Source organism: Sarcophilus harrisii, chromosome 3 (genome assembly GCF_902635505.1).
Source record: "Sarcophilus harrisii chromosome 3, mSarHar1.11, whole genome shotgun sequence".
Classification (NCBI taxonomy): Eukaryota; Metazoa; Chordata; class Mammalia; order Dasyuromorphia; family Dasyuridae; genus Sarcophilus; species Sarcophilus harrisii.
The window spans coordinates 73,057,148-73,069,809 of NC_045428.1; the positions used below are offsets into that span (position 1 = coordinate 73,057,148).

At 34.3% G+C, this 12,662-nt stretch overlaps 1 protein-coding gene across 6 annotated transcripts in view; it reads left to right on the forward strand.

Annotated features, from left to right (window-relative positions):
* The window catches only part of KANSL1L (KAT8 regulatory NSL complex subunit 1 like), a 160,925-nt gene that overhangs the window by 88,797 nt on the left and 59,466 nt on the right, over window positions 1–12,662 (forward strand). For 5 of the 6 annotated variants that reach the window (XM_031958118.1, XM_031958115.1, XM_031958114.1 and 2 more), the window contains one exon: window positions 3,122–3,326. In XM_031958118.1, the coding sequence (XP_031813978.1) occupies window positions 3,122–3,326 (205 nt within the window). The remainder of the gene's footprint in view (window positions 1–3,121; window positions 3,327–12,662) is intronic. The other variant, XM_031958116.1, reaches the window with a different exon arrangement.

Sequence of the window (12,662 nt, forward strand, 5' to 3'; positions counted from 1 at the left end):
TATTGTGTAGATGATATAGAAACTGATTTTTAGCACACACTACTTTCTTTTACACCACTGCAGAAGTGGAAAGGGATTACACAAAATTCTTTTTATGGGATGCCATGGCCAATGAAATCATTATTAAGTGACCAATCTGCTGGTGATATCTCTTTACATATTTAATTAATTATCATATATAATTAATTATTAAAAGTTATAACAGAACTTTTCTAATATCTTATAGTATTATATAAATTCATAAGCTCATATTCATAAGATCACAATTCCAAACTAGAAATAACCTCACATATTTTCATTCTTCTAATCTAGTTTCAATGTTTTAAACAGTTGATGGTCTAATTGTACCTAGATAGATGATTCTAAAATGATTCCTCAGTGTTTGTATGTGTGTGAATATATATGTGTGTGTATTTATACACACACACACACACACACACACACACACACACATATGGAAACTATATACAAAATAAATAAGTAATTTGGGGGCAGGAGAAAGGAGAGAAATAGTAGCTAGAAAGATTAGGAAAGGCTTTGTATAAGTGGTACTTGAGCTGGATTTGAAGTGAACTAAGAATTTTAGGAGGTAGAGGTGAGGAGGAAGAATATTACAGACATGTGAGACAGTCTGTGAAAAATATAGTGATAGGAAGTAGAATTTCCTTTGGGAAGAATGTCAAGAAGGCCAATTTGGCTGGATGATGAGTGTGAAAGGAAGTAATGTAATAAAAAGGCAGAAAAGGGAGTTTGGGGCCAAGTTGTGAAAGGTTATGAACTAAGAGTTTCTATTTGATCTTAGATATAATAAAGAATTAATGAAGTTTATTGTCCAATTTATCAGCAAGCATTTTAAAAATGCCACCATGTGCCAAGCACTGTAATAGTTGTTTATAACACAAAAACAAAAATTGAGTCCCTCTCCTCAAGAAGTTTACATTTTGATAGGGAAGCAACATGTACAAATATGAGCTTAAAAAAGAATCAAAATGAATACAAATTAATCGGGGATGGGGGTGAAAAACTCTAGCAGTAGAGTGATTCAAGGAAGGCTTCATTTGTGAAGGTGGTATCTACCATCTTCTTCCATATTGTCAACACATATGGTCATCTTAAAATCTCTTTATTTTTTCCTACCTTCTCTAATAATCATGGTCTTGTGTCTCTGCTCCCTTTTGTGGCTAAGCTCTATCATCTTAAATACTCTCTTCTGTAGGTTTTCATGACATTGTTTTTTTATTGGTTCTCATTTTATCTAGCTTACCACTACTTAGTCTTTTTAGCTAGTCACATTTATTGTGGATGTTCCCCAAGTCTCTGTCTTAGACCCTCTTCTCTTTTTTTTTCTTTTCTATCCTGCTTGGTGACCTCAACAACTCCTATAGATTCAATTATCATCTCTATGCAGACGGTTGCCATTTATCACTAACTACCCCTTAATAAGTGTACCAGAAAACCTCAGACTCAAAATGTCCAAAACAGAACTCATTTCCTTGCCCCTCTATATGTTCCCCTTTTCAGAATTATTACTGTCCAGGATAGTACCATCCTCCTAGTCACCTTGATCCCCAGTTTCAGTGTTATCCTTAAATGCTCACTTTTACCAATCTTACTTAACTAATCTCTTGCCAGATCTTTTCACTTTTTGCCTTTATGACATCTCATTCATATATCTTCTTTTCTCCACTCACATAGCCACTAGTTCAGATCCGTATTACTCCTTGTTTAGATTGTTTCAGTGGCTTTCTCACTAATCTCCCTGACTGAAGTCTCTTTCTACTTCAATCTTCCAAGATGATTTTTTTTACTAGTGTCTGAATGACAAAGTTACCTCCCTGCTCAACAAGCTTTTGTAGTTCCTGTTACCCCTGAATCATATAAAGCCTTCTGGCATTTAAAATCTTTCACATTCTGACCCCTTTCTACTTTTTAAATCTTAAACTTTTCTCTTTTCCATGAACTCTGTGATTCCACTGCATGGATCTCTTGATAGCTCCTTGAATACAACAGTCTATTTCCCATCTCTCTGCTTTTGTACTGCTTGTCCCTCCATACTTGGAATGCTCTGCTTCTTCCATTCGATCTATTAGAAGTCTCCCACTCAGCTCAAATCCCACCTTTTTCAGTAGGCCTTTCATTCTTCTTTTCCTCTTGGATTACCATATGCAACTCATTATTATAGGTATCCTTATGTGTGTCTAATTATTTGTTGTCTTTCCCCTTATGAGCTATCTCAAAAGCAGGAACTTTTCTTGCCTTTAAAAAAAATTAAACTTTTTTTTAATAGTGAAAATTTAATTTCTTTCCTCTTCCCCATTAGAAAAAAAAATCACAACTATCAGAAGGTGGATAGCTTTATCATAGTCGATCATGAATGGTCCTTGCATTGATCAGAGTTGATCAATTTCAATTGTTTGTTTTTACAGTGTTATTAATATTATTGTAAATTATTCTCTTGGTATGCTCACTTAAGACTACATTAATTCATACAAATCTAACCAGGTTTTTCCGAAACTGTCCCTTTGATTATTTCTTATGGCACAATAATATTCCTATACCATAGAAATAGTATTCATATATCACAATATGTTCAACCACTCTCCAGAGATTGCATACTGCCTTACTTAATTTACAATTATTTGTTGTTACAAAAAACAACCACCATGAATATTTTTGCAGTATGGGTCCTTTTCCTTTTTAACGTTTTTGAGATGTAGTTTGCTTTTCTTTGTATACTCAGCCTGGTACATAGTAAGAGCTTAAAATATGATTGTTGATTATAGGAAAATAAAAGGAGGTAAAGATGCCCATTTCCATTATTAGTCTGTTTTTAAAGTCTTGTCATTGTAAGTCATATAGTAATTATTTGATCTTGAAAAGCATTTGTTTCACAGGAGAAAAAGAGTTTAGAAATGATTTTTATAATACCAATATGTCAATAGTAGGAGTGAAATTGGAATTTAGAATTCTTAAATTATTTTCTCTCAATTCTACCACTAGTCATCATAACAGGATTAACTAGGATTAGTTTTTTGCAGTTGTAATAGTTAAGGCAACTTAAATTTAGTTTCTTTTTCTTTTTTTGTCTGATTTTTCCCCAAATTATTTCATGACATTTCAGTGCTTCAGAGAATTTAGATGAGCTCTCTTCCTCCAGTAGCTGGTTACTTAACCAGAAGCACATTAAGAAAAGGAGAAAAGACAGAACAAGACTGAGATCTCCATCCTTGACTCTCATGAGCACAGCAGCCCGAACAAGGCCACTTCAGAGTTTCCACAAACGAAAACTCTACAGATTGAGCCCTGCTTGTTATTGGATTCCAAAGGTAAGATTGTTCTTGGTGAGAAGACAAACACAGGTATCAACACTTGTAAATATCATATATGATAGGATACTCATTGTATATATACACTTTCAAAAAATCATTACTAATCCAACATGGTTTAGTGGAATGACTTAGATTTGGAATCAAGGATTTGGGTTCTAACTCTAACTCTGTAATCCTGGGAAACCTCTTTGGATCTTATCTGTAAAATAAAGTTGTTAAACTAGTTGATCTATAAGCGTCCTTTGATCTCTGGGTCCTAAGATCCTCATTGGAGCCACAGGCCAATAGATGACTGGATGGGGTGAAGCTGACTAAAGAAAGACCTGAGTTCACCTCTGAAATAATCTGGCCATGTGACCCTAAGCAAATCACTCAAGACCCAGATCCTATTCCACATACCCCACTTTCTGCAGGAGGACTTTCCTGGGCCTTCTTTTCCTTCCCCTACCTGATCAACCAAGTGCCTTTCCTCTCACATTTTCTTCTATCTACTCTGAATATATCTTATGGATATTGTTGGTTTCATATCACACCTTCCATTCGAATGTGTGCTTCTTGAGGGTAAGGATCATATTTGTGCCTTTCACATGTCCCCAAAATTGAGTGCAAAGCCTGCCACATAGTGCTTAATAAATGCTTGTTGATTTATTGACTGACTTAACCTTTTAATGCTCCAGCATTGTTTTTGTGTATAAGTGGCAGAACAATTGCCAGTCTGCACTGGGAAATGAGATTTCCTTGCTCTGGGAGTTTACCATTCTAATGAAATTAGTTTTCCCTTGATACCTCTTCCCCTTCATTTCTCCCCTACCCTGCCCCCTGTCATGAAATTACCACTTCCATTTGTTTTGAAGTGATTTTCACAGTACTGTTTGTCAATTGTTAATTGCATAAGATCCCTTTGCTTGCTCTCCTGAGCACTGTAGAGCATAAATGAATCTTTGCTACCCTCCCTGTTTCTTCCTTTCTTCCATATGTTTCTATACTTAATAGAGACTAAAAAACTTTTGAGTTCAAGTATATACTTTCTTTGGTTCCGTTACTACCTGGCTAGCTCTTACCTACATACTTCCTACATTTTCTCCCCAAGTGAACTTCAGGCTAAATGTCTTTCTCCTTGCATTCTAGTTGATTTCATGTGGCATCTTTTTAGGACTCCCTTTATTTACCAGATTAGTCATCCTCTGGCCTCTCCAGGAATTCTGCTATGTGCACTGTGCCCTTGCTTTCTTGGCCTGGGTGGCAGATAAGATTAGGAAACTAATAGAGCACTGTGGGAGAGCTGCCCTGACACCAGTTCAAATGCCTTTAAAACAGCTGCTCCAGGCTAGTCATTTTAAGATGATTTAAAGCAATGTGATGTGGCTCTGTAGAACAACTTAACATTGAAATCAAAGCTATGGAAAGGATAGGTGCAGTGCAAGACTTTTTGGCATTTGGAATAATAATTTACAGGATTTATTGGGAAGGCCTGTGAGTAGAAAACTGGCCAAAGGAAGCTTGGTGGCTCATGGGAAACTAAAAGTGTAAAGAAGAGGGCTAGTTGAAGTTCCTGTCTTAATGAATCCATGGAATGAATGGCACCCTATAGGGGAAATAGATCTGATCTATGCATCTTCATTCAAATATGCAAACACAAGCTATTTGAGTGCCTTTCCAAAACATCCTCTATTATAGTTGTATTGTTATTTCCAGCAAGAAAGATTTAATTAGGGCAAAAGTCATGCATTACAAGAATTGATATTTTATAGGCAAAGCACTTTGTAAAAGTATGAAAAATTAGGAGGTTAAATTAGATGGATTCTAACATGTCTTTTGGTTCTAGGACTGTGATCCTTTGATTCCTATTTCCTGAAAATCATTATAGATTGATTGTTATTTTTTTTTTCCTTTAATCACTATCTCATCAGGATAGGACTAGGTGTATGGCATCGAGCCAAAGAAAATAAGCCTATGATCTAAACAGATAAAGATCCCATTCCTTTACAACTATAAAGGTTGAAGGAGAGCCTGAGCCTGGAGATAAAAGTAGGATGGAGTAAGCAAGGAAAAAGTGGGCCAAGAATTTAGACTAGAATGTTTAAACCTTTTTTTGCTATCATGGATCCCTTTAGCAATCTCTCAAACTTATGGATCTTTTTCTCAGAACAATGTTTTAAATGTATAAAATATAATATATAAAATTACAGAGGAAACCAATTATATCAAAATAAAATTATCAAAATATTTAATCAAAAATAAATTCATGGACTCTAGATTAAGAACCCCTGGTTCAGAAGTAGTTTAAGAAGAGGTCTTTGGTGTATATGCAAAGTGACAGATAACAGGAAGCACCTAAAAGTGATTATTCAGTGCCTTAAACTTGTTTATCATTACTTTTATGTTGGGATTTATGAGTTTAAAAAGCACAAAAATTTATTTTTATCTAATTTGAGTAAGCTATTGCTATATGTGACTATAGTGCCTAAGCTATGGCCATGCAGTTTAAATGATGAATCTTTTACATATTTGACTTAGAACATGTATCACCATAATCTTTCCACTTAATTATATTTCCTTAATGTAAAAACAAATGCTAACAATATATAGTTACTATATAGAGTGTAGAATTTTACTATATTTTACTGAAGTTTTAGTAGTTTAAAATATTACTTTAATAACAACTTCTACTAACTTAAAAAGATCACAAAGACTTCTGGAACACACAAAGAATGGAATGTAATTAGAGCAAAAGCTAGGATTAAAAGAGTACAAACATCTCAGTATAGCTGATATATTTATCAGTAACACTGTTAACAATTTCTGTCTTAGCTAACTCAAGAAATCTTTGATGTAGTCTGATTTATCTAAAGTTTAACTGTGGCTTTGCGATCACTAGCCAACTTCACCAGGGCTCAAAATCCCTGTAATCTTTCATTCATCAATTTTTGCAAAGCACTAAAAGTTAGGCTTAATTCTAGAGGAGTTAAAAAAATTATCTTTCATTTAATGGTCATCTATTGCATAGATATATGAATCTATTTGCAAATCACCATCCTAAATTTAGGGGAAAAGCAAAGATAGTTTTGTTTCTCTTCCCATGATGTTCACAATCTAATAGGTTGTATAATTTAGTTATGCATGTGAACCTGTTGGGAAATGAGGAAAAATGGTCTGAAAAAGATACTTCTAATATTGGAAAGACAGTAATATAAGTCTGTATATACTTGAGGACAGTCTGTAGGAAAAATCTCAGCCTTTGGGCTTTAACTAAGAACTCTTTGTTTTCTTCATTGTAACTCTTAGTGTTAGAGCTCGATTCTCTCTAAATCTTGTTCCAGAAGAGGAGTATTACCTTTTGTTTTTCATAGTTTGGCAAAAGATACAAGTAAAGATGATAGTCATACTATGTTTGCCTAATAGAATGTAAATCCCTTAGTGATTACTAAGTTAATGAAAAAAGAAGTTATTTTTCCCTCTCCAGAGAAAGAACTTCTTTAACTCATCTAATATTTAATTGGTAAGTATTTAATTATTTGGGTCTGTAGAGTTTTCGTATGAATATTCTGACAGGTTTCCAACTAACTTGTAAACCTGATACTGATTTTTAAGGCGACTCTTAAAAAGTTTTTTTCAAACTCATTTAAATAATACAGTATAATTTTCTGAATAGGTGAAAAGTTGTCTCATTTTAAGTTTGTGTCAAGAAAATGGAACAAAACATGAGACTAGGTCTGTAAATTACCTTAAGTACATACACCACACATACTATATACATATATATATATGTGTGTGTGTGTGTGTGTGTGTGTGTATGCATATATATATATATATATATATATATATATAAATTTGTGTATACACATAGATAAGTGTATGTAGGTCGTATATGTGTATGTAATTTGTAAATAATTGATAAGCCTAAAATAAATTCATTTACTCAATGATCACTTTTTGTGGTGTTCTTTTTCCAAAACACAGCCGGGTGATAAAAGAGTTCAGATCTTTTATTGTGTCCTTCAATATAGCCCCGTTAGCTCAGGCCTATCTCTCTGCTTGGTTCCAAGAACTCCGTCTGAATGTCTCCAAATCCAAAGGTTTGTCCTTCCTACTCCAGCCAGCACCAAGGTAGAAGATACGATGAATCTCTCTTGCCTCGAAGATGGGGCTTGTAGGCTTTCTTCCAGAGTGCTCCTCTCCGATTCTCTGACCCCTGGGAATATTCCCAAGAAATCTCTCTCAAGCTCTAAGAGCTTCCTGTATATATATGATCTCCCAAAGGTTAACTCCTCCTTCTGGAGAGAGAGGGATTCTGGGTTATCTCCCAGAGTGCTTTCTGGCCCTAAGGGAGGTGTGAATTCGGATATCTTATACTAAGCCATACTAAGCCCTGAAATCTCCCAAACGTGTGAACTCCATTGAGTACTTAGATACTTATGAGCTCTCTAAAGGTGTGAACACAAGCATCGTTTCTATCAGTTGTACTTAGTCCCTTGTTTCAAGTTCTGGCCCAAAATATCTCCTTCTAAGATCAAATCAATCATATTGAACCATGCCAAATTAGATAATTATTGTCTCATCAACTCCAATGGCTTAACAGTTTGTAAAGATTCCAACAACTTTTTAAGCATTTACTATCTACCTCATTCTTGGGGGATAAAAAGATAATTAAAGTCATGGTTACAAGTCTAATGGAATTTACAATCTAAAATAATTTAATTCTGCATATGAAAGATAGCATTGTGTAGTGGATAAAGAATTGGCTTTGGATGAAGGAAGATGTGGGTTCGAGTCCCACCTCTGACCTGTCCTGGCAGTGTAACCCCAGAGAAGTCATTTAATCTGTCAGTGCTTTAGACACATTGTGTCAACCTCAAATAGGAACTCTTGCCAAACATTTTCCTATTACATTTTTATCTGCTTTAGGAAATTTTAAAAATAGTTTATTTAATATTTTTCCTCAAATATATTTAAAATAATTTTTGTTCAACTTTTGAATTCCAAGTTTTCTCCTTATCCCCATCCCAAATTAAGAAAGTTTTTGCAAAACATTTCCATAGAAGACATGTTGTGAAAGAAACCATAGATCTTCCATTGTAATGGAGAAAAAACCCTTGAGAAAAATAAAGTTGAGAGAGACAGAGATAGTCAGAAAGGGAAGGAGGGAAGGAAGGAGTGAGGAGAGAGGGAGGGAAAGGAAGAAAAGGAAGAGGGAGAGTAAGAGAGAGGAAAGAAAATGCTTTAATCTGTATTCAGACATAATCAATTCCTTCTTGGATATGGATTGAATTTTTCATCATAAGTCTTTCAGAGTAGTTGTGAATCATTGTACTGCTGAAAATAGCAGTCATTTACAACTGGTCATCTGAGAACATTGCTATTACTTTGTATACAGTACATATCACATTGCTTGAGTTAATGGGGAGTCCATGTTGAAGGAAGTTTTTCAGGTTTTTTTTTTTTTTTCCTGAGAACATTCTGCTCATCGTTTGCCATAGAACAATAATATTCCATCACAAAATACCACAGTTTATTCAAGCATTCCCCAATTGATGGGTATCCTCTCAATTTCCAATTTTTGCCCTGAGAAGAGAACTACTAAAAATATTTTTTATATATAAGTCATTTTCCTTTTTTTAAAAAAAATATCTTTTGGTATTCATGCCTAGTTGTGATGATATTTAACTCAAAGGATATGTATGAATTTATAATCCTTAGCTCATAGATCATAGGAAATTGTTGACCTATTTTAGTAGATAGAGTTTACTCATTTGAGAGTTCCCTAAACAAAAGAAATCAGGGGCATTCCCATGTCTATCTGTTGTGTATAAGGCAAAAGTAGACAGAGTGGACATAGGATTATTGCTGGAGAAGAAGAGAAGGTAAAGAAAGCCTGTGAATTCAGAAGTATTACCTCTGAAGGAGAAATTTGCTCCTATTAGAAACTAATATAAGTTAATCAAAGCAGTAAAAGGATTGTGCCTTAGAAAACCTTATGAGATATCCCCCCCTTTTTTTTTCTTGAGATGACTAATCTACTGAATTGAAGAGTAGTGTAGGTATCCACTATGAATAAATCATGGTGAAAGAGGAGGGAGAGAAAAATAGGAAGATAAGGGGAAGGAAAAGGGAGGGAAAGAGATGATATTAAAAGTGCACAAAGTACTTAGAAAAAATTTGAGTAGAGAATATTTTTAGCCAGAGGGATCATGAAAGACTTTCTGAAAGAGCTGTCACCCTGAGCAGACCTTAAAGGGATTGTGAAAGAAAATGAGGATAAAGAAGAGCATGTAAGAAATATGATGGTGGAGACTGCATGTTTAGTTTAACAACAACTAATTATCCCTTTTAGTTGTAATATGTAATGTATGAAGGTGAGTAATGTGAAATGAAGCTAAAAAGGTAGGTTGAAACCATCTTTTTGAGAAGTCTAAGTGCCAAGCTAAGGAGTTTGCCTTTTATTCCAGGTGCATTAGGGACCCATGAAGATTTTTGAACAAGAAAATAACATGACCACATCTGTGCTTTAGGAAGATTGTTTTGGTAGCTGGATCAAAGAAGAGGGAGACTGAAGGCAGGGAATTCATTTAGGAGGATATTGTCATATCCAAGTGAGTGATGATGAGGGCCTGAAATGAGATGCTGACAGTGAGGAGAGAGAATGGAAAGCTATGTTGTGGAGGTAGAATAAGCAGGATGTGAAGACTAAAGTGAAGAACAAGGAAAAAAAAAAAAACAAATCCAAAATGCTAGCCTTATTTTAAACCTCTGTACTTCTTGTTCTACTTCAGCTCCTTTCCATATGTGTATGAATGTGTGTTTGTGTGTGTGTGTGTGTGTGTGTGTGTGTGTGTATGTGTGTGTGTGGTTTGCCCTAATTTCTCCAAATGAAAGTTATTTCTCAACTTTTCTTATTTGTTTTAATGATACATGTCCCTCTATATTCACTTATAAAGTCTTTAAGAGCAAGGAGCAATATTTGTCAAATTGAATGGAATATGTTTAGGCCTTGTCAGTGTCTTTTCATTTTCTATGAAATACCCAGTATATTGCCATTTTTAATATATTGCCATGATTGTTTGTATGTCTTTTGATATGGGTAAAATTATCAAGGGAACAGTAGTTACAAACTGATGAGTCAAGGATTTCACATGAAATTTATCCAAAATGCTATTGCTGCAGGATTCTTATTTTAGATATAGATAATATAAATAAAATTTTAATGAATATTTCTCATGTGACAACTAAAGAGGAAAATATTATTTACCTAACTGTAAACTTATAATTTTTTTTTAAAAAAGACTCTTCTGTTTTGTGGACTATTATTCAATTTAGCACAATTGTCTGTCTTTACTCTATCAGGGAGGAGCATAAAATAATAACAGATAATAGTTTAATACTATTTTTTTTTTTTTTTGGTTAGGCTAGTGATTTTGACCTTTGTTGAAATACGGTGGTATCTGTGTATGAACAAATAAGTCAATAAACATTTATTAAGTACCAGACACTGTGTTTAGTGTTGGGCATACAAAGAAAGATGTGATAGTTCCTGTTCTCAAGGAGCTGACTTTGGGGGCGGGGGTGGGGGATACACATTATAAAACAAACAAGCAACAAAATAAAAAGGAGATGAGAAAGTGAGAAGTTATTCAGCACAGGAAGATGATGAAATCATGAGGATTAAGCATGTGAGGAAATGATCTAAGAAGGTGTGAGTTTCTGCATTGATTTCACCTTGACAAATGATGAGTACCTGGGGATGATGTAGTATAGAAAGCAGTGTGGCAAATAATAAGGAGCAGAATGAATATAAAATGTTTGGTCAGTGAACTCATTAGGTCATATATGCTCTAGGCAAAAAATTGAAGTTTCATTGATTAAAATATCTCCTATTTCCTATGGTATCTCTTGATCTTTTCACTGTTTCCTTTCAGCCCTTGTGATGTAATGGGCTCATGTGTCATCAGGTAGCATTCTATTTAAACCTGAAATTTTGAGGCTTGCCACACTCTGACCAATGCCCCCAAATGTTTCTTCTTCCTTCCTTAAATTAAGTCATAATTTAAGTATTTTTTAAAATTTCCTCTGAATCCCGAAAGACAACAAGTTTACAACTTATAAAAATTATTCATGAATGATTTTTAAAATTAGTCTTCTTAGGGCATTTTAATAAATGACAGCCATGGGAACAGTGATTATTTAAGATAGTCAGATATTATTGTTGTTTGTCCTTTGTTCTTGAAGAGCTCTATGACATCAGGGAGGTGATGCCATCTTTTGCAAGTGAGTTGGATTTAAGTGAGGAAGGGTATGCAAAGGCACCAGCCTCTTTCTCCTCCAGAACCATCTGGGTATCCAGTGGCAAGATATGAAATGAGAGGACTGGAGAATGGCCCCAGATGCAGTGGGAGATTTTGGCCTTTTAGGGGAGTTGTTGGCGAAGGAAAGACACAATTAGGCACAGTGGATAGAGCACTGGCTTTGGTGTCAGGAGGGCCTGAATTCAAATCTAGACTCAGAGACTTACTAGCTGTGTGGTGCTGGACAAGTCATTTAACCCTGATTGTCTCCAGATAAGTAAAACCCAATCAAATAAATCTGTGCTAAAGGAAATTCACATAGCAAGACAGAATGATATTTGAGAGCAAGTTGTACAATCATAGCATATAACAGATCATACAAATGGATATGGTAAACTATATACCTATTTACAGACTGAAGGAAATTCTGAGGAGAAATAAATACTTTTTACTCTTATGAAGTATTCAAAAACAGTTTCTCAAACTTCAGGTTTCCTCCCCTCTTTTGACCTAATAGTTTAAATTGCAAGGTCATTTTTCTTAACACTTAATAAAGTTGTGTGTGAGAGAGAGACAGACAGACAGACACACTTATCTTGCTGTTCCTTAGATACAAAACATAGGATACTTATAAAAAAAAAGAAAAGATGGTTGCATTGTGGGATTTTATTTTTCTTTTCTAAGGACAAGTTAGGGTAAATCTAATGATGTTGCTAAAATTTTATTTTTACAAGTATAAGCTACTTTTTTTTTAGATATAAATATACACATGCATTTACAGGCTGCCCCAAAAGTCTCAGTGTAGTTTTAAGTTTTATCTTATTATGCATGAATTTAAATTAACACTTAAAACTTTTATATAAAATTTTTGTGGCATGTAAATAGAACATGTACATAGATATAAATAGCTATGTTATAAAGATTATTTTAAAGAAGAAATTATCTTATTAAAAATTTTCAATAGTATTTTATTTTTCAAATACATGTAAAAATAGTTTTCATCATTTGTTTTTGTAAGATTTTGTGTTCCACAATTTACTCCCTCCTTCACTTA